The sequence below is a fragment of the Budorcas taxicolor genome, chromosome 13 (assembly GCF_023091745.1).
Source record: "Budorcas taxicolor isolate Tak-1 chromosome 13, Takin1.1, whole genome shotgun sequence".
Lineage (NCBI taxonomy): Eukaryota > Metazoa > Chordata > Mammalia > Artiodactyla > Bovidae > Budorcas > Budorcas taxicolor.
The window spans coordinates 17,408,620-17,430,424 of NC_068922.1; the positions used below are offsets into that span (position 1 = coordinate 17,408,620).

The window sequence follows — 21,805 nt, forward strand, 5'->3', positions numbered from 1 at the left end:
AACACATGAAAAGATGCTCAACATCACTCATTATTAGAGAAATGCAAATCAAAACCACAATGAGGTACCACTTCACACCAGTCAGAATGTCTGCGATCCAAAAATCTGCAAGCAATAAATGCTGGAGAGGGTGTGGAGAAAAGGGAACCCTCTTACACTGTTGGTGGGAATGCAAACTAGTACAGCCACTATGGAAAACAGTGTGGAGATTCCTTAAAAAATTGCAAATAAAACTGCCTTATGACTCAGCAATCCCACTGCTGGGCATACACACCGAGGAAACCAGAATTGAAAGAGACACATGTACCCCAATGTTCATCACAGCACTGTTTATAATAGCCAGGACACGGAAGCAACCTAGATGTCCATCAGCAGATGAACGGATAAGAAAGCTGTGGTACATATACACAATGGAGTATTACTCAGCCGTTAAAAAGAATACATTTGAATCAGTTCTGATGAGATGGATGAAACTGGAGCCGATTGTGTATACAGAGTGAAGTAAGCCAGAAAGAAAAACACCAATACAGTATACTAACACATATATATGGAATTTAGAAAGATGGCAGTGATGACCCTGTATGCAAGACAGCAAAAAAGACACAGCTGTGTATAGTGGACTTCTGGACTCAAAGGGAGAGGGAGAAGGTGGGATGATTTGGGAGAATGGCACTGAAACATGTATACTATCATGTAAGAATCGAATCACCAGTCTATGTCTGATGCAGGATATAGCATGCTTGGGGCTGGTGCACGGGGATGACCCAGAGGGATGTTGTGGGGAGGGAGGTGGGAGGGGGGTTCATGTTTGGGATCGCATGTACACCCGTGGTGGATTCATGTCAATGTATGGCAAAACCAATACAGTATTGTAAAGTAAAAATAAAAATTAAAAAAAAAAAATCTTAAAAATAAAAATAAAAATAAATAAAAATGTGCTGTCTACCACCCACCCCCAAAAGCTCTGTGATGTTTAAGTCATAAAAAGATTCTTTTAGTAGCTTTACTGAGATACAATTCTCACATCATAGAATTTGAAGTGGACAATCCAGTGGGTGTTAATAGATTCAGAGTTGTCTAACCGTCACAATAATTTTAGAGAATATTGATCCCTTCCCCCACTTTCTCCAGCCAAAAGAAACCCCAAGTCTACTGGCAGTTATTTCCCCCGTTTGCCTAACCTCTGGCAACTGCTAAATTACTTTCCATTGCTATGGATCTGCTTATTCTGAAAATTTCATATAAAAGGAATCATATAATATGTAATGTTTTGTGATGGGTATTCTTCACTTAGCATGTTTTTAAAGTTCATCACTGTTCTAGAATATATCACAAAAATTTTAATACTTACTTATCTAATGCCTCTGGGAAATTTGTGGCACCTATGATGATAACTCCTTCATTGGGTTTAAAACTATTAAGGAAAAAAAGTATCTTTTCACTGAAAGTTAAAACAGCACACACACAGAAATGTTCTACACAACTGTTTACCTTCAATCTTATTAACAGCAAAGAAAAGGGATTGTCTTTCTAATGCCCCAAATAGTAAGACATCAGTAACTGCTTTTTAAAAGGTCAGTGCACTTCAGTAAAACTTGTTAACAATACATCACCAAATCATCTGTGGTTTCATAGTAAATTTTCTACTTAGGAAGAGATAACCTGACACAAAAAGCTTGAGTTCCTGACTAATTTTTTAAAAATTATTTTCAAGTTTACCAACTCCAATTATTTACTCTTGAACTTTCAGAATGTCTTGTATGACGTTAAGAAACTTCTCTGCTTCATTCAAAGCAAGTCCACCTCTTACTTTTTACATTATGGAAACTGATGCAAGCCTTTGATCTACAGCAATACTCAGAGCTAGTCACCAACAGTGCAGGAATGAGGGTATTCTCCTTGCACATCTCCAAAGAAATGACGACTTTCAGCTAGAATCACTGCTTTTCTGTCATACTACAGTAAATGAAAATTTTACTTTTCAATTTAAGAGTAGTTAATACATCAATTATCGATGATCCCATTAGTAAAACAATACAATAGTCAAAATAGTTTGTCTTTACTCCTTGCAGATAGGATATTCTGTTGCCTATTAACTTAAAATTTTTCCTATCTCTAAAATGCTACTAAATACATCACCAAATTCTCAAGACAGAAGATTCAATTACCCATCCATTTCAGCCAGAAGTTGATTTATAGTCTGCCGTGAATATGGATGCATTGGAGATTCAATTCGCTTCCCACCAACAGAATCCAATTCATCAATAAATATAACACAAGGGGCATTTGCTTTTGCTTCTCCTAAAGACAGAAAAGATTCAAGTAAGTTTAATAAAATCAACACCTTTAAAATAAAATTGTATAAATATTTAACAACCTGTAAGATAATTAAAAAGCCAATAAAAGACACTCATTAGGGAGCAAATACATAAAAGAAGGTCTTTCTTAACCGCTTTAAGAAGAGTAGTCTCAAATGAAAAAAAAATTATAACACTGAGCATTCATTCTTCCTAGTTGCACAAACCATATACAGTCAGATTTGAGGCAAATAATTTTTAAATATATACTACAGAATTGATAAATAAGGTGAAAACAAAACATACAAAAAAACAAAACAAAACAAACGAAACCACAGGTTTTCAACAGACCCCAGCTTCATCCAGCAACCTAGTGATTCCACAAACTCTTCTGACTAATTGGAAAGAAAAGTAGTAGTTTTATTTTAGCCCACACACTAAGTTACCTGAGATTAGCATCCTACAATGGCTATTTCAACTAACTATCAAATCAGAAACAAGAAGCAAAGACAGAGTTTAAGAAACCCTCTTTTCCTAACATTAAGACAAATTATTACTATATGAAAGATCCTCTAGACCTACTAAAAAGATTTCTTATACGGCTGGCTCCCACACCCACAAACATCTCATCAAATTCTGATCCAGAAGCATAATAAAAAGGAACATCAGCTTCTCCAGCAACAGCTCGGGCAAGAAGTGTCTTTCCTGTTCCTGGTGGTCCAACTAAAAGAATTCCTAAAGGAAAAAAATAAACAAGAATGGTTCAAATTAAAAAATAAAAACACAATTTGATAAGAACTTAAATAATTACAAATTAATAAATATAGTGCTGTGGTTGAAGGCAGACCAATGATCAATATTTTCAAACATAGTCAAACATATTTGTCTCTATAAATGATTCATTTCAGGACCTGCTTCGTAACTAATTTTCCTGTATTATTTAAATACTATTTACACATTGGGATAAATATCTGAATATGACTTTGGATTAGATAACAGTTTTGGATCTATGTTAAATTTCCTGATTTTAATAACTGTACTGAAATTGTAATAAAGAGAATATCCTTAATTCTTAGGCAACACATGATGAGGTATTTAGGGGCAAAAGAGCATGACATCTATAATTTACTTGCAAATGGTTTTTTAAAAATGTAAAGAAAATCAATTAACAAATAGAACAAAATGTTAATAAAATTTTTGAGCCTGAGTTAAAACCATGGAGGGAATTCTTTGTACTATTTCTTGTTGCAATTTACTTAAAAGTTTGAAATAACAAACTTTTAGATTATCAAAGAAAAAAGATAACAAAATAGTATGTTCAGAATGAGCACTTGTAAAATAGCAATTAAGAATTACTAATAAACTTTCATCAGGTAAACCTGAGAAAAATTAAATTAGTGATATATTACAGTGTTTTGTCAAGTCATGGGAAAGCGAAGATACCTTACCTTTTGGAAGTTTACCTCCAAGAACAGTAAATTTTTGTGGATTTTTCAAAAATTCAACAACTTCCTGTAATTCCTGTTTAGCTTCCTCCACCTGAAGTGATACAATTTACCAAATAATTTAAAATATTAATTATCTTACCAAGACACCCTCTTTGAATATTGTAAATTTAACCTGATATTAATTTGGCTTTTTGTTTCAGTGAAAGTATACAAAAAGGCCCCTTTAGAAATATTCACATAAAGGGTTTTCTCCTGACCCTCAGTACCAGATACATGAAATCTCCTTACATATCCCAATGAAACCCCTTTCCAATTGCCTCCTTTGGTTAAAAAAAAAAAAAAACCTGTTACATTCAAAATTCTAGTTAAATGTCTCAGTGGCATTTAATATAGAGTTGCCTAATATGTTTCAAATCTAAAACTTTTTTTGACCTGGTTGTAAGCTTCAAGGGCAAACTATCTGGACTTACTACATATTAACGGTAAGTGAGTTTGTGTTTAAGTTATAACATTAATTTGTGACTAGTTATGAAGTCATTTTTATTATAAGGAATTACTGCTGCTGCTGCTGCTGCTGCTGCTAAGTCTCTTCAGTCGTGTCCGACTCTGTGCGACCCCACAGACGGCAGCCCACCAGGCTCCCCTGTCCCTGGGATTCTCTAGGCAAGAACACTGGAGTGGGTTGCCATTTCTTTCTCCAATGCGTGAAAGTGAAGTCATTCACTCGTGTCCGACTCTTAGCGCCCCATGGACTGCAGCCTACCAGGCTCCTCTGCCCATGGGATTTTCCAGGCAAGAGTACTGGAGTGGGGTGCCATTGGAATTACTACTAGAATATAAACAATTTAGTTCCTAACAAATGCCAAAGGATAGTGACTAAAATTAAGCTATAGTGTACTGCTTTATAAATAGTTGTGGTAAAAAAAATTTTAAAGATTTAATTCCCCAAATATAATATCTTACAGAATTGAGATCCCTAGCAAAAAAAAAAAATCCAATCTGGCCAACAAAAATTACAATCAGAATATTAGATCATCTTTAAAACACTGATAAGGATTAAGAAAGCTATCTATTAGAAACAGTGAGCAATTTTCCTAGTCAGCATATAAGCAGTAGTCACAAATGCAAATTCCTAGTGGCAAAATGGTATCAATAAATGAGTGAAGAAGGGCAGATGGAGAACAGCACTGGTGGAAATGTGCTGAACTGGAAAGCAACAGTCCCTTTAAAGACAACCACAACATGGCTCTGCCAAAGAATACAACCTGGTGTTCCAGAATTCGATTTTCAACAAACACTGGAAATTTTTTCATGGGTGCGACTTCAATTTAAAAATGTTGGCTACCAGTGTAAATGAAGAATACCTTTTTTGTATGTATACTTTCACGTATTTATTTTAAATTACCCTCACATAATAATATATTTATAGCCAACCTACAACCTCATATCACACAACTTTTAATAACTCAGTGAGAAAACTCATTTACATTGGGCAGTGATAAAAAAGTACTTGGGAAGGGGCGAACAGAAAACATACTGATGGGCCAAAGTCCCAGAAGACTTACCCCTCCCCGCCTCCCACACACCCTCAGATGTCAATCACACATCTAGGTTGTCATCTGTGCTTCTGCCAATTGGCTATAAATTGGAGATTCCCAGAATTCCTCCTTGGGCTTAATTTGGTAGAGCAGCTCATAGAACTCAGGAAACCAGGTTAGGTACTATTGGCTTATTATGAAAGGATATACCCTAGAACAGCCAGAAGGAAGAGAGAGGTAGGTAAGGGACACAGGAAGGGGTACAGGCCCTCCATTTCCTCTCTGAAAATGCTACTCTCCTCACGCCTCTATGTGTTCACTAACTAAAAACTCCTCCAAACCCCGACCTGTTGGGATTTTAATGGGAGTGTACTCATATAGGCATAATCAATTATTAACTCCTTTCCAGCCCCTCTCCCCTCTCTGGAGAACAGAGAGTAGAGGTGGAAGTTCCAAGATTCTAACCACAGCTTGACCTTTCTGGTGACCAGGCCCCCTCCAGGAGCCCACTCATAGCCACCTCATTAGAACAAAAGACACTGGGACTTCCCTGGCGGTCCAGTGGATAGGACACCATGTATCCACAGCTGTGGGCCTGGGTTCAGTCCCTCGTTGGGAAGCTAAGATCCCATAAGGTACAAGCTGTGTAGTCAAGGGGACAAGGAAAGAAAAGAACAAAAGACACTGCCATCACCCAGGACATTCCAAGGGACTCAGAAGCCCTGTGTCAGGAACTGGTGTCAAGGACCAAACAGTAGAACAAAAGATACTCCCAGTGCTCTTCTCCCCTGAGAAATTACAAGGGTTTTAACAGCTCTGTGCCAAGAACTGGAGGCACAGACCGTGTATGTATTTTCTATTATTTCAACCTTTCTAATAAAAAATACAATTACCATAATGTTTGAAGAGACCAAGGTAAACTTTTTAACTTACTCCTTTAACATGTTCAAAGGTGACATTTTTCATCTGCACAGGATCTACAGCTGAATCAAGCCCCGTTGTTGTCCGGAAGCGGACTAAAGGGACAAGAAAAAATGCTTACATATTTGACAGATTCATAAAATTCTAACCACCTTGTTTTTCAGATGCAAGAAAGTCCAGAAAAACTAAATGTCTAAGACCACAATGCGAGGAGTAGGAATTAGGTCTTCTGGATTTTGAGACAATGTTCAAGGAATGAATGATTCTCATTAAAATGACATCTTTGCCTTTCCAATTTAAACTAAGAATTTTCCTCTTCTCCTTATATCTAATAAGAAAAATGTAAACCAATGGTTCTCAAGCTCTATTGTGTGCAATTAAGAAACACAAAAGAATAATCTACCACCCTGCTGATACCACCTATCAATCCATACACTAGTTCCTTTTTTTAGAAGAAATAATTTTTAAAAAAACAGAGAGACAAGAGAAAGCAGATCTATATATAAAAGAGGCTATTCCTGGATGTTAAAAGCTCATCTCAGGTTTGATAACTTTTAACATGACTGGGACTACATCAAGTTCTAGGAATAATTTCTGATCTAGGTCAATCAATGTTCTTAACTGTAAATCATTTTTTTTTCCCTCTCAAGGTAATCATCATAAAGAAAGGGGAAAACACGGTATAAACACTGAATGACAGCTGGAAAAATCAATTGGATCCACTTAAATCTGACATTATTATTTCATTTTAGACTGGCAAACTGAGAAAACCTGGGGCTCTAAAGTAATTTTCTGTGTGTCAATTTTAAATACACTGAATATATTACTGTGCCTTTGAAACAGATGACTATTTTCACTATGAATTGCTATTATAAAATTCTTCTGCATGTTCTTAGAATTTTATCATCGGTTAAGTATCATTTCCTAAAAATCTGGGGAATTAATCACGTCTAGAAGTAAATTTAAAATTATTACTCTAAAATAATCCTTGGAACTTTAAAAAATATTTTATATCATTAAAAAAGTACAACTGAATTTATACAGTGTCTGAAGGAATTTTTCTTATAATCCATAAGACAATGCAAATATAGTAAGTCCTCTGACGAGGTGGATGATACATAATCTTAAGAGATTAAAATTTTTCTATCTCAATGTAAAAAACAATCTCAAAGTAACCCAATCTGAGAAGTCTCAAATTTGGATTGAAGACGTAGACCCTGGAATTATAAACATAAATGTTTTCTTATCTCTAAGTCTTAGACTAAGGAAAAGACATGAGTATATAAAAGATTTTTCAAGTCAAATATAAAATATATTTTAATATATAAATAAAAAATATAAAAAATGAAAGTCAAATATAAAGAGTCTCTACCAGATAAAAATGGGTTCTTTAAGAGTCCATAAATGCCAACTACCAGCAGAATAAAAACAATCAGGCGAGTTCTTCTTAAAGAATCTGGAGGAAAAAGAAAAAAGCCTTAAATAAAATGTTATCAATGAGAAATGACAGCTCAATGAAATGCAAACATGAGGTTACTGGTGGTAATCACATTTCACAACACATAGTTCCGGAGCCTGGTGTATTCTGCATAATCTCCATGATCGCCTTTCAGCACATGTTAAAAATTTCACAAAGCCTCTTGTACTTCTATCACTGACTTAGGTTTACTTCAGACAGTGAAAGTGCCAGGACATATTCTCTTTCCACACAGCTTAAGATACAAACATAAGGAAATGTAACCAATAAAAAGTTGTATAATTGTTAGAAAAGTTATTATAATCACTTAGAGGCAGGACTATGATTTCCTTTCAGATATTCCTCTCCAGATTTGGATGGTGTCTAATCAACTTACCATTGGTTTTTTGTGTTAGCGCTTGAGCTTTCAGGAAACCTTCTGCAAAACCAGTTTTAAATGCATCTTGGTGAGCTTCAGGTATGTTTTTGGTTTTCATGAGTTTATCCAAACTCTCAACGTCTGATCCTCTGTCCCGCAAAAGAAACCCCTAAATACACAAACAACACATCAGTATCATTGACTATAGGTAATATTCCCCCCAAACATAACAACTAATCACAAAAAAATTCATTAAAATTCTACAATTTAAAATTTTTATTGTCAATGTGAAGAATTAAGACTCAACAATAAATAGCCAATGATCAGGAAACTAACACTGGCCCATATACTCCTAGCAGTTAGTGAATATGAACTATGTAAGTCACTAACTCTACTGAGTAACAGTTCACAAGCTGACTTAGGGTTTGATAGCTTACAACAGGTCACACTCCTTTATTCCTGCTGGAAGTAAAACCTCACTCATTTATTAAATGTTTACTTAGCATCTTTCATATGTTAATACTTGACCGTGTTTAAGTTCTGAACATGTAAATACCAATGATCGGAATATCTTCAGTCTACTGCGAAGAGATACACAAATAACTAAGTTTTTGAAGTTATTTTGATATTACATTAGAGGAACTAGGTATGGTGGTAAAACAAAAGCTGTCTAAGAAGTCAGGAAAAAACCTTACAGAGGATGGGATAACTAAACCACAGAAACACAGGGCATAAACAATTTGACAGTGCCATGCAAGGAAGAAGGGGACGACCGAGGATGAGATGGCTGGACAGCATCACTGACTCGATGGATGAGAGTCTGAGTGAACTCCGGGAGTTGGTGATGGACAGGGAGGCCTGGCGTGCTGTGATTCATGGGGTCACAAAGAGTCGGACACGACTGAGCGACTGAAATGAACTCAACTGAACTGATGAAACAACAGCCTCTAGTACTTAAGAGCAATAAGCAGTCTTGTTTGACAGGACTTTAAAACACCAAGAGAGGAGACGATAGAGGGAGAGAGGAGGTGGTACACTCAAAGATGAGAACAGAAAAATGTTAGGCAGAATGCCAAGTGATGAAATGCCTTATGTACCATGGCAGAAATCTGACAATAAAGCAGAGGAATACAACCATTACACTATTACATTTTAGACAGTCCAGCAGATGGCAGTCTGGAGACTGGACTAAAGCTAGTAAAAGTGAAGGCAGGGAGACTAAATAATCATCATCTGTCTATGCAGTGGACCTGGGGATGAAGACAGATTTAAGAAATATTTAAGAGGCTGGATCAATAGGATTTTAGTAATTATGGATGCAGGAAGTGAGAGAAGATGGACAGATTATAGTTAACCACAATGTTTCTAGCCTGGATGGATGCTACTTATTAACATAAGAATACATAAGCAGGTGTAGATTGACAGAAGAAAAAAACAAAGGAAGATGTCTAACAGGCTAGTGGAAAAATAAGCTTGGAATCCAGAAATGTTGTAGATATAATGATTGCATAGAATATTAATCCATTATCCTAAATGAAAAGATGAAAGAAAATCAACTAGCCAAAAACATACATCCGATATTGAACATTCTTTCTGAAAAGTACTGCTTTATCAAACAACAACGAAAAAGGTCTGATTACCTTCACAAATGATGGCGCTGTGTGCTGGGTTTCTGCTAATCTTTCAGAGGTGGACTGCAGACGTCGTGTCCTTGATTTCAACGTTTTAAAACCCCGAGACTGTATGAAAACTGAATGAAACAGTATTACACTCAGTTTTCATTTTAAATTTTCACAAGGAAAATGTCTACTAAGAACCAAAACTTTGACACTAGTTATTTCCAAATATTCTGCAGATCCTACTGTGAGCTACAAATGAATGTTTCTAATCATTAATATCACTAAGAAAGACAAATCAGAATATATTAAACAAATCTATTTTTTTCAAAATAAATATAATTGTTGCTTCATACCTGGCCAGTACTGAAGATCTGAACAAATTCTTTTAAGAGTTCTTGAATGTTGTCGGTACAAGCAAGAGGAACGTAAAGTACTAAACATATCTAGGCAACCTGGAAAGAAATTGTAAAAACTAAACTTTCTAATTGTCAAACAATCAAATCATGAAATACAACAAATGATTTTACCAAATATTAGAAAAACCAAAACAAGTTATTTGCAAGAGACAATTTCAAAACTAGTCTACAATGTGATGAAACATTGGAAACCAGAAGTATGTTAATAAGTAACATGAAAGTCTAAGTGGCTCAGCCACGTCCGATTCTTTGCAACTCCACAGACTGTAGCCCTCCAGGCTCCTGTCCATGGAATTCTCTAGGCAAGAATACTGGAGTGGATTGCCATTCCCTTCTCCAGGGGATCTTCCTGACCCACGGATCACACCCGCACTGCAAGTGGATTCTTTACCATCTGAGCCACCAGGGAAACCCCCTAACCTTGTTATCTATTAAATTATCAACAGGAGCCCGGCGAGCGGGTTCCTAGTGGCTGCGGGCGGCCTGGGCTGCCGCCGCCGCCGCGCCTGCTGAGAGATGGCGGTCTTGGGCGCCCGCCTGTGGAGGAGGCCCCGCCGGGGCCGCCGGGGCCGCCGGGGCCGCCGGGAGCCGACGGCTTCGCGCCGGGTTGTCTCCTCACTAGACTATGAGCTCCGTGGAAGAAGGAATCGTGTCTTACTCATCTTTGTATCTCCAGTATCTAGAACAGTTCCTGGTACAAAATTTAAGCTGAATTTTGGGACATGGCCACTGCTTCGCCAAGGTCTGATACTAGTAATAACCACAGTGGAAGGCTGCAGTTACAGGTAACTGAGTACATCATGTGAAATGCTGGGCTGGATGAAGCACAAGCTGGAATCAAGATTGCCAGGAGAAATATCAGTAACCTCAGATGTGCAGATGACACCACCCTTACGGCAGAAAGCAAAGAAGAACTAAAGAGCCTCTTGATGAAAGTGGAAGAGGAGAGTGAAAAAACTGCCTTAAAGCTCAGGATTCAAAAAACTAAAATCATGGCATCTGGTTTCATCACTTCATCTCAAATAGACAGGGAGACCATAGAAACAGTGAGAGACTTTATTTTCTTGGGCTCCAAAATCACTGGAGATGGTGACTGCAGCCATGAAATTAAAAGACACTTGCTCCTTGGAAGAGAAACTATGACAAACCTAGACAGTGTATTAAAAAGCAGAGACATAACTTTGCTGACAAAAGTCCATTTAGTCAAAGCTGTGGTTTTTCCAGTAGTCATGTATGGATGTGAGAGTTGGACCATAAAGAGAGCTGAGCACCGAAGAATTGATGCTTTTGAACTGTGGTGTTGGAGAAGACTCTTGAGAGTCCCTTGGACTACAAGATGAAACCAGTCAATCCTAAAGGAAATCTGTCCTGAATATTCATTGGAAGGACTAATGCTGAAGCTCCAATCCTTTGACCACCTGATGTGAAGAACTGACTCATTAGAAAAGACCATAATGTTGGGAAAGATTGAAGGTGGGAGAGAAGGGGATGACAGAGGAGAGATGGTTGGATGACATCACCAACTCAGTGGACATGAGTTTGAGTAAGCTCTGGGAGTTGGTGATGGACAGGGAAGCCTGGCATGCTGCAGTCCCTGGGGTTGCAAAGAGTTGGACAAGACTGAGCTGCTGAACTGAACTGAACTAAGCAACTGAACACACACACACACACAAGTTGTTTATCCATGCATCTACTACATCTTGGTTACTTAGACATTTTGACAGTTGTATAAATAAAGCTGTGATAAATATCCAAAATAAATAAATAAATAAATAAATAATCAACAGTACTAAAATGGCTTACTTTCATTGAAACATAAACTATATTAACTTACCATATTTATTTTCAAAGAAGGACTGTGCAGATACATGAGATGTATGCCAATGGGAAGAAACATTTTTGTCCTTATAAAATCCAGGAAGTAGACTGTCTACCAGTTGATCAATCTGTCCAACTTTTAATTCAGATAATCCAAGGTCCCTTAAGTTAAGTACAGGCTGTAAAAGATTGAGTCAACCATGTAAGCATTATTATTTTTTAACTTTTTATTAACATATAGTTGATTTACAATGTTTCTGTTGTTGTTTAGTCGCTAAGTCATGTCCCACTTTTGTGACCCCATCAACTGTAGCCTACTAGGCGCCTCTGTCCCTGGGACGTTCCAGGCGAGAGTACAGGAGTGGGTTGCCATTTCCTTCTTCAGGGGACCTTTCTGACCCAGGGATCAAACCCATATCTTTTCAGTTATATATATACACACTCATGTGTTATATATACACACATAAACACACACATATGTGAAGTGTGTGTGCTCAGTTGTGTCTGACTATCACCCCATGGGACTTCCCAGGCAAGAATACTAGAGTGGGTTGACATTTCCTTCTCTGGGGCTCTTCCTGACACAGAGATCAAACCTGCATCAGCTACATTTCCTACATTGGCAGGGGGAGTCCTTACCACTAGCACCACCTGGGAAGCCATATATATATATATACACACACACACATATATATATATACATAATTTTCTACTATATATAGAATTATATACATATATAATTTTCTACCATAAGTTACTACAAAACATTACATAGTAGGTCCTTGTTGTTTAGCTCAGGTAAGCATAATCACATCAAGCTATTTAACTTAAAGAGTACTTATTAACTAAAATAATGTGAATTTTTAAAATCTAACAAATGTATTGATTCCCTTTTCCTTCAAATATTTAAAAAATAAATTGGTATGCCTATTTCTCTAGTTCTAGCTTTACTGAGGTCAACCATGTGAGATTTGACAAAGCTTTAAAAAAAAAATCATACTATACTCCCAATAGTATTAGCAGTCCATGGAGCTTTAATGACCATAAACAAAAGCCCATTCAATAAACATATGCTGAGATTCTTATTTGAACCAAAAGGTTCTATAAATTACCCATATCTAACTCCTAGTAAGGAGAGACATTGAACAAAGCAAAAGATGTGTGGAAACCAGTCAAGAGAATACTTTCACCTTAAAACAGTTCTGAAATAACTAGAAATTAAATAGCAGTGAGCTATTTTCTTGTTCAAATGAGCAGACAGGGAGCCACTACGGACAAGTAACAATTTAAAGTCCCAAAAGCTAAAACTTCAAGTAAGAGAAGTAAAACTAAACAAAACAAGTAAAATAACAACTCCTTATGACTGATGTAGTCAGATCCTTGGATTACATAGCTCTGGATTGATGTTCAGGTGCTAGTCAATTATAAGCTTTGTAACCAGTCTTTCACATTCTTAGAATTCCTTTCCTCATTAGGAAAATGATTATAAAATATATCCTGATTATTTCACAACAGGATAGTATGGATCAATGGATAAGATCATGCCTTGGCCATCTACACAGCCTAATATATACAGTAAGACAGTTAAAGTCAGAATGAAATATTTAATAAGTGCTTTTTAAGGTAATAAAAACTGTACAATATAAGGCACATTATCATAATGGAACCAGAAGGACTACAATATTTAAAAGCTATATTTTATCTTCTAAATTAGGGAAACCAAAAAGTCTATTTACAATACAAAAAGAAATGCAGATTTTTAACTAAGAAGATTATTCACCTTACTTATTGGCTATCAGGTCCTAGGAACACAAAGAGAAATAAAGTACATATGAGTATGATAATTACCATACTACATGGTAACTGCTCTTATAGAGGTTTTTTTTTTTTAAGTGGTAACAGAACACAGAACAATCAATTTCCTAAGTCAGATAAGGTTTCCCAGAATTAACACTTAATTCGCAAATGATGGGGAAACTTCGGGGAAGAAACCTCGGGGAAGAGGACAAACAAAAAGTCATGAGAGGGCCTGGAATGTTTGAGATGCAGTCAAGTTCAGTGACTGAAGAAAGCACTAGAAAGAAGGGCTATGGCCAAATTGTGAGCAGCTGTGTTTGAATCTAATTCTATACCTAATATCATTAGTTTTGTTTTAGAGTAAGAAGACAGAAGATAAAGATGATAAGCTGGAGAAAAGAAGGCTGATATAACAAGAGAAAAAAGGCATGAACCTGAACTGAGCCCTAAGAGGGATGCAGATACCAAGTGGCAGACAACAGACATTTGAAAAAACCAGTGAAGTACAGGATTATGAGGGAGGGGGGTTCTGGACGGATGCGCTGGTTATCGATCTGCTGTCTCTCAGCTCCTCTTGGTCCTTTCTCTGGCTCCACAATCATGTATCTGGGTCCCTTTAAATAGTCTTCCTTTGTTGGCTAGAACATTAAGTTGTCAGTAGAGGGCACTGGAGAGACTTCGTAGGAGGAGTTTCTGTTCCTGGTTCAGGCCATGTATTATGGTCACTCAACAGGCTCCTGGGTGCAACACCCATGGTTTCTCCAGCATCTGGCTCCTCAGCTTCTCTGAAGCCTGGCTCCTGTGTGCACAGTTGCCAACAGTACTTGGCAGCTTTCCCACAAACAGCTTCTCCTGGTACCCAGCTGGCAGATTTCCATCAGGTTCAGCTTGCACAGCACCAGCAACTTCTATGCCACTTAGTGAGCCAAGGCCATACCCTCTCCAACAACCTCAGAACCTCAGCCCAAGGGTGGAGAAGTCTTCGTGGGTAGGTCAATCCTGGGAGTATTAGCTGCTCCTTGAATCTGTAAGTCCTATATATTTCGAGTTCTCCTTACTTATTACTAGCCAATCCCTAGTTATGCCAATCCCCTGTAAGACCAATATTTTTAAAATATTCAACTAAAAATATTTATTCTGTATATTAAACTTGCACTGTTCAAATGACTATGTGGTCTCTTTCCCTTGGTTGGACCCAGACTGACAAAGAGGTGCTAAAACCACTGTTAAGATCAAATACACTGGAATCTGAAGAAGTAGTTCAGTTTTAGACATCTTTATTTTGAGGTCCTTGAAGTCTGTCCAGAGGGTATTTTAATAAGTCACCAGATGACTATTTTAAAACTTTAGAGATGCTTTATAGAGCTGAAGGTAGATTTGGGAGTTATCAGCATATAGGAATATATAAACATTAAGATAGATAATCTGGGAGACTGTGGAGAATGAAAATTAGATTACAGGTAAACGCATCCACTATTTAAAAGGCTGGCAATAAAAAGAAGTCCAGCAAAACAGAAAGAGGGGAAAAAAAAAATCAATGCAGTATCACTCAATTTCTGAGTACTTTGAAAACAGTGGATATTCGTAAGGAAAAGTTGAAAAAGCTGCATATTTTTTAAAATGCCTGTATTTACTGCTAAGGAAATCAACAAAATACACCAAGCCTATAAAATGGTAAAAGTAGTAGCCAAACTACAATGGGAGATGGTATAAATAAAAGCAACAATTAAGTTCAGAATACTACTTTTTTCTTAAGTCTGAAAGCAAAAGGCACAGAAGTCAGACAGCTTGGAAGGAAGTTAAAAAGAAAGTTTTTTTGCTTGTATTGTGAAGAGGATGTTTGGATGAGTAAGACTTGATGAAAGCAAAGGCAGAACAAAGGAGGTGAGAGTAGAGATGAGGAAGGATGCTTAAGAAAAATGGAAATGTTTGTGAAAAAATAGCAAGTAGTAATCAGTGATAAACCACAGGACTAATGATGGTAAACCAGAGAATCAGACACCAATTCTGTATCTGAAACCATCAGTCTTAAGCTCAACTTTGGCTTCTAGAATTTAGTTACTATTTAAGCTAAAATATACCTCACCACTGATCTAGCCATTTCACTTAATGAAACAGTCAAGTATCTCGTACCATGGAAAGTACAACTAGTGTTGTTTATAGCAGAAAAAATTGGAAACAGTACCCAACAACAGACCATAAAATGAACAGTCTGAAGTCATAAAAACTAATGTATGGTATAACAAGTTCATAAGACTATTAAATGATGAAGGAAAAATCTTAATCTGCATACACAGATGATCCAACGATTATAAAATATAAAAGTACAAGGGAGAAAAGGAGAAGCAGGATCATAGATTAATTTCTCCCACTTACATAATATATTCCAAAATTTCTGAAATGAATATAATAGTGCTACATGTACCAATTTTGACACATGCAGTCATATCATTAGGAAAGCTCTCTTAGACTGTAACTGAGAAGGGTGTCAAAAAACAAGAATGGACCACCTATAGAAAGACGCTAGTATAAAAGGAAAACATAAAGAAATTTTTCTCCTACATAAAACTGTATTTCAAGACTTAGCTCACAACCATCCCCTCATCCCACTCCCACCAAAAGCAAATATGGAAATAGTGTCAGATTTCATTTTCTTGAGCTCCAAAATCAATGCAGATGATGACTGCAGCCACAAAATTAAAAGACGCTTGCTCCTTGGAAGAATAGCTATGTCAAACCTAGACAGAGTTAGGAAAAGCAGAGACATCACTTTGCCAACAAAGGTCCGTCTAGTCAAAGCGATGGTTTTTCCGGTAGTCATGTATGGATTTGAGAGTTGGACCATAATGAAGGCTGAGCACTGAATAACTGATGCTTTCAAACTGTGGTGCTGGAGAAGACATCTTGAGAGTCACTCGGACAGCAAGGAGATCAAACTAGTCAATCCTAAAGGATATCAATCCTGAGTATTCATTAGAAGGATTGATGCTGAAGCTGAAGCTCCAATACTTTGGCCACCCGATGCAAAGAACTGGCTCACTGGAAAAGACCCTGATGCTAGGAAAAATTGAGGGTAAGAGAAGGGGGCAACAGAGGATAAGGTGGTTGGATGGCATCACTGACTCAATGGACATGAGTCTGAGCAAACTCAGGGAGACAGTGATGGACAGAGAAGTCTGGCTTGCTGCAGTTCATCGGTTTGCATAGAGTTGGACACGACTTAGCAAATGAACAACATATACTGTTCTCCACCACAGTCCCTCAAATGAGGACTAAGGATATAAGCCATTTACAGGCTAAAGAGGCTTCTGTGAATCTTAGCCACATATTATAGTGTTTACTATGAAAAATGTATTCTGAGCTATAAGCAACTATCTTAGTAACAAGTTTTGTAAACACAAGTTACTAGATTGGCAATTTGCTATATACCAGACCACGATGATTTTATAATTCTCTGAGTACTCAAAGCACAGTTTCATAGCTAATACATCTCATTTTCAGGTGTCTGTGTTTCAACTGTTCAATTGCCCTGAAAGCTTCTATAAGGCAGCATATAATAACTTCTTGCTCTTCTATCTTCCCTGAGACTTGTGGGGCAGTTGTGGAGTTAACTGTGGGATCCCTGCTACCACTGAAGCAATACTAAAGAATACTTAAATGGTATCACACAAGTAGTAACATAGGAAGTGAATACGAATACACTGCCACACAAAATTTTTTATAAGATAAATGTTAAAAATAGGACAAAGTAATATTCGGCACATACAACAAAGCCAGAATTAGATGTCTTTAATCCTACAACAGAGATTAAGCTGAAGACAGAAATCACCCTGCTACAAATGCCTAAACATAGAAAGTTATTTCAGGCATGTTTACAATGTACTGAACAAAAAAAGCTTTCTCACACATCCAGGGTAAAAACTCTTACCTCATTGGTGGGGGCCTCATGCTCAGACACTACATCTCGATGCTGGTTTTGAGAAATGGATGCACTGACAGAAACGGGTGTCTTTTTCGGTGAATGGAAGGCATTGATGAGATGACTCAGAGGAACTGTAACCTAAAAAAAGATAAAAGCTGAAAATCAGCAGTGCTTTTTAGAATAAAAACAGCAAAAAAAACACACTTTTTATTGTCAGAACTGGGGATTGTACAAAGTTAAACATACATTGTTTATCAAAACTATACATTAAAAATTGCTCAGACTGGCTCAGGTAGAATGTAAGAATGGGGCAAGTGTCCAGACTGCTCTCCTGGACACTGAGCAGAGTCCTGTAGCTCTCAGACCTCTCTGAGTGGGGAGCTGCCCAGCAACCCCGCATCATGGAAGAGAAAAGAGCTAGAGGTTTATGACCTGATTCAAACTCTCCGGGACACAGAGAAGCCCAATACTTTAGAAGAAATGGAAGTAACAGAAAGTTGTGTGGAGGTTCAAGAGATAAATGAAGACGACTATGTGGTCATTATAAGGTTCACGCCAACAGTATCTTATGGCTCTTCAGCAACTCTTATTGGGCTGTGCTTAAGAGTAAAACTTCAACAGTGTTTACCATTTAAATATATGTTGGAAATCTAAATTTCTGAAGGAATCCACTCAACAGAGGAAGTTATGAATAAGCAGATAAATGACAAAGAGCTAGTGACGGCTGCAATGGAGAAACCCAGCTTAATGGGAAATCACGAAACAGTGTGTCCTTGCACCTAAGAGCTGTTTTAAGAGCCACTAAACAGTAATCATTTGATATATTTGTTTAAACTCTGTAAAATGTAGAAGAATCACGTTTAATACATAGCTGATTTGTACCTCAGAGCATTTTTTTAAAGGATGATTTCCAAGCAAGACTGAATTATAAGGTAGTACCTAAGTCTGTTCAGTGTCCAACATTCTCAGGATTTGTAACACTTAAATGATCAGACTGAAAAATATTTTTTAGTTATTATATGTAAGATGAGTTGCTATTTTTCTGATCCCTATTATGATACACCTGCTTTTCATGTCAAATATTTACTATGCCCAAATGTATTAAATCTAAATCACTCTGTAAGATAAATAAAATAGACATGATTCTTGTTAAAAAAAAAAAAAAAAGAAGAATTTAAATTGCTGGTCTGATCTCTTCTCAATGAAAAACTTGACCCTCTGTCATACAATTTAAATTCAACTGTATTAAACCAATTAAGCAACCAGGAAATACAAATTGTGTTCTGCGCTTCCCTGGAGGTGCAGTGGTAAAGAACCCACCTGCCAATGCAGGAGAGGCAGGTTTGATCCCTGAGTCAGGAAGATCTCCTGGAAAAGGAAATGGCAACCCACTCCAGTATTCTTGCCTGAAAAATCCCATGGATAGGGGAACTTGGCGGGCTACATCCCATGGGGTTGCAAAAGAATCAGACGTGACTGAGTGACTAAACAACGTTACTATCTTCCACAGTATAAGATGCATGAGTCCTACGTGGCCCAGTTAGGACTGCCTGTAGTACATACAGCTCCTTCATTATCTCTACCAACATCACACACCACTAACTCCACTTAGCAATGATAAATCCTCCTAATATGGGATCTTCTTGATACCATGGGCTTCCCGGGTGGCTCAGTGGTAAAGAATCCTCCTGCAGTGCAGGAGACGCAGGAGTCACTGGTTCAATTATTAGGCTGGGAAGATTCCCCGGAGGAGGGCATGTCAACCCACTCCCAGATTCATGCCTGGAGAATACTAAGGAGCCTGGCGAGCTACAGTCCACGGGGTCGCAGAGTCAGACACAACTGAAGCAATTTAGCATGAATGCACACTTGATACCAACTTCCTGCAGGTTCCAAAAGGTTTAATATTCAGCAGACCAAGTCAAATTTTTTTTCAAATGATTGGCAGGACTCCACCACACCCTAGTAACACCTTCTTGCAGCCAGCTGATCAAACCAGAAACATCTTTTTCCATCATCTCTGATGAAATTCTATTCTTTTTTCAAAATAAATCTCATACCCTCCTTTTCATAAACACTGTCACCCCTTAGCAGTGCATTAGCCCCTCTCTGGATTACTGCAATAACAACCTTATCTGAAAACACCTCCACTCTTGTTCTTCCACATTCTCCACAGAGTAAGAAGCCAGTATTACTCTGTAATAGACTGTAATGTAAATCTGATCATGTCACTCCTTAACATGCTTAAAAGAATTCAGTGGTTTCCAACAAATTGCAAATGAAATTCAAAGTCCCGTATTACAACTCCCTGTATTATATTTCAAGTCCTCTTTCCAACCTCCTTTCTGTCATTGGCCCTTTAATCACCAACCAGGCTCTAGCCACACTGGCCTTATTTTTGTTCCTCCAATCAGCTAGGCTTGTCACGATCTCAGAACCTCCAGATGTTCTGTCTACCTGTTCCTGTCTATTCACGCGGCAAACTCCTACTCATGTTTTATTTCACATCATCATTAAAGTTCCATATTTTCTTTGTCCACCTAGTACATTACTGAAATGAATAAACTACCACTTTTTTTTAACCCAACGAGTACTAGCAAAACAAAAGCGAGTGGAGGTTACACAAAGGGGCATAATGATAATCTTAAACCAAGGAAAACTAAAGAATGTCAAAGATCTTCTGAAAACTGAATGTATACAAGAACTGTTTATTTGCGAAACTGTGAAGAACTCTCAAAAAAAGTTACCATCAAAAATGATTTTTAAATGAACTAAGAACAAAACAGTCACAGGTGATAACTCCTGAGAGAATTAAAAATAAAACCCTTGGAATCTTTTTTCTCTGCTCTTTTGCTTCATAAACGGAAAGATGACGAGGCTGAATCAAAATTTTAACTGCAAGTAATAACTTAAAATATATATATTAGTTATTGTTGATTTTAAAAAAAGAGAGAGAGAAAGCATTCATAGAAGCTTGCAAATTTCTTCGCATGTCTGGGTTAAATGCCATTTAAAAAAGAGAGAGAGTCTGGGTTAAGAGTACCAGTCTTTGAAGAGGCGGAAAGACAGAAAAGAAACATCACTTGCTCCCTCTACAGCTATGATAGACTTTCCTCCTACCCACTCCCCAAACCTCACCCCAGAAATGCTTAGCACTAAACAGTGCCAGATGGATTTTCCAGCAAAATTCCACGCAATCAAATCGGTAAGCCAAGATCTCCATCACGCTCGTACTATACTTAGGCTTCTTCGTCAGCCTTTTACTCAGAGTCGCCCGATCTTTTCTCAACACCAGGACTCCAACTGGAATAAACGCTTTCCTCCAACGACCCCTTAAGGGAAACTGCTTCCAAGAAACGCAAATGGCAAACAGCCCGGAGCAGGGCTGGGACAGAAAAATAAACTGGATGCCGGACCCACCTGGGGCTGCACGGTGCTCGACAGGGAAAACATCTTCTCCAGGCTGTCAGCGACCTCACCCGCCTGCCAAAACTGTCCCGCTTCTCGGGTCCGGCGGGGAGGCGCTGAGCCCTCTTTTCCCTGTCTTTTCTCTCTCCGCGCTCACTCTTCCTAGAAGCGGAAAATGGCCTCCCCAGCCTACAGCTGCTGCAACGACAGGCAACCCGCCCCGGAAGGCAAGGCGCTAACGCACCAGTACTTCCGGGGCAGGTGAGGTCGCCACCCTGGGCAGCTGACGCCCCGAAATAGTTCACTTTCACATTAAATAATACACGCTCCGGAGCCCCAAAGCTTTCTGGCTGTCGTTTTCTTTTTAAAGGGGAACGGCATCCACCCCGTTAAATCTTCCTCCAGCTTTCTTATCAATACTTCCGACATATTCTCCTGTTGTGACTGGGCCTTGAGCCATAATACGCTCTTTTGCAACAATTTAGTGCTCTTTATCTTCCCCACAATAAATAAAAAACTTCCTGTTACAGATAGGCAAGTTACACCCAGTTAAAATATCAAATTACAGGACCAGGCATGCGCTTCCTGCTCTCCACATAAGCTTCCAGTTTCTCCACATTCTATGATTTCACTGGTCACGGATTCACTGACCAGACCGAACTGGTTTACATTTCTCCCGCGGGTGAGAGGCCCCAAAGAAGTCTGGTGGTTGTTTTTTAAGTGGGGCAAGGGCAGGCCCCACCAGCCTCCTTTGGAGATCGGGATAAAAAACTCTGCAAGCCCCGT

The 21,805-nt window shown here is 38.0% G+C and overlaps 1 protein-coding gene across 1 annotated transcript in view; it reads right to left on the minus strand.

Annotated features, from left to right (window-relative positions):
- Positions 1 to 21,315, minus strand: part of YME1L1 (YME1 like 1 ATPase) — a 28,762-nt gene extending 7,447 nt beyond the window's left edge. The window contains exons 1-12 of the mRNA XM_052651379.1: positions 21,032 to 21,315; positions 17,618 to 17,749; positions 11,909 to 12,071; positions 10,012 to 10,110; positions 9,680 to 9,789; positions 8,058 to 8,208; positions 7,577 to 7,660; positions 6,217 to 6,299; positions 3,746 to 3,836; positions 2,880 to 3,032; positions 2,169 to 2,301; positions 1,352 to 1,414 (exon numbers count right to left, since the gene is read on the minus strand). Coding sequence (XP_052507339.1) covers positions 1,352 to 1,414; positions 2,169 to 2,301; positions 2,880 to 3,032; positions 3,746 to 3,836; positions 6,217 to 6,299; positions 7,577 to 7,660; positions 8,058 to 8,208; positions 9,680 to 9,789; positions 10,012 to 10,110; positions 11,909 to 12,071; positions 17,618 to 17,749; positions 21,032 to 21,064 — 1,295 coding nt within the window. The 5' untranslated portion in view covers positions 21,065 to 21,315. The remainder of the gene's footprint in view (positions 1 to 1,351; positions 1,415 to 2,168; positions 2,302 to 2,879; positions 3,033 to 3,745; positions 3,837 to 6,216; positions 6,300 to 7,576; positions 7,661 to 8,057; positions 8,209 to 9,679; positions 9,790 to 10,011; positions 10,111 to 11,908; positions 12,072 to 17,617; positions 17,750 to 21,031) is intronic.
- Positions 21,316 to 21,805: the final 490 nt, after the last annotated feature.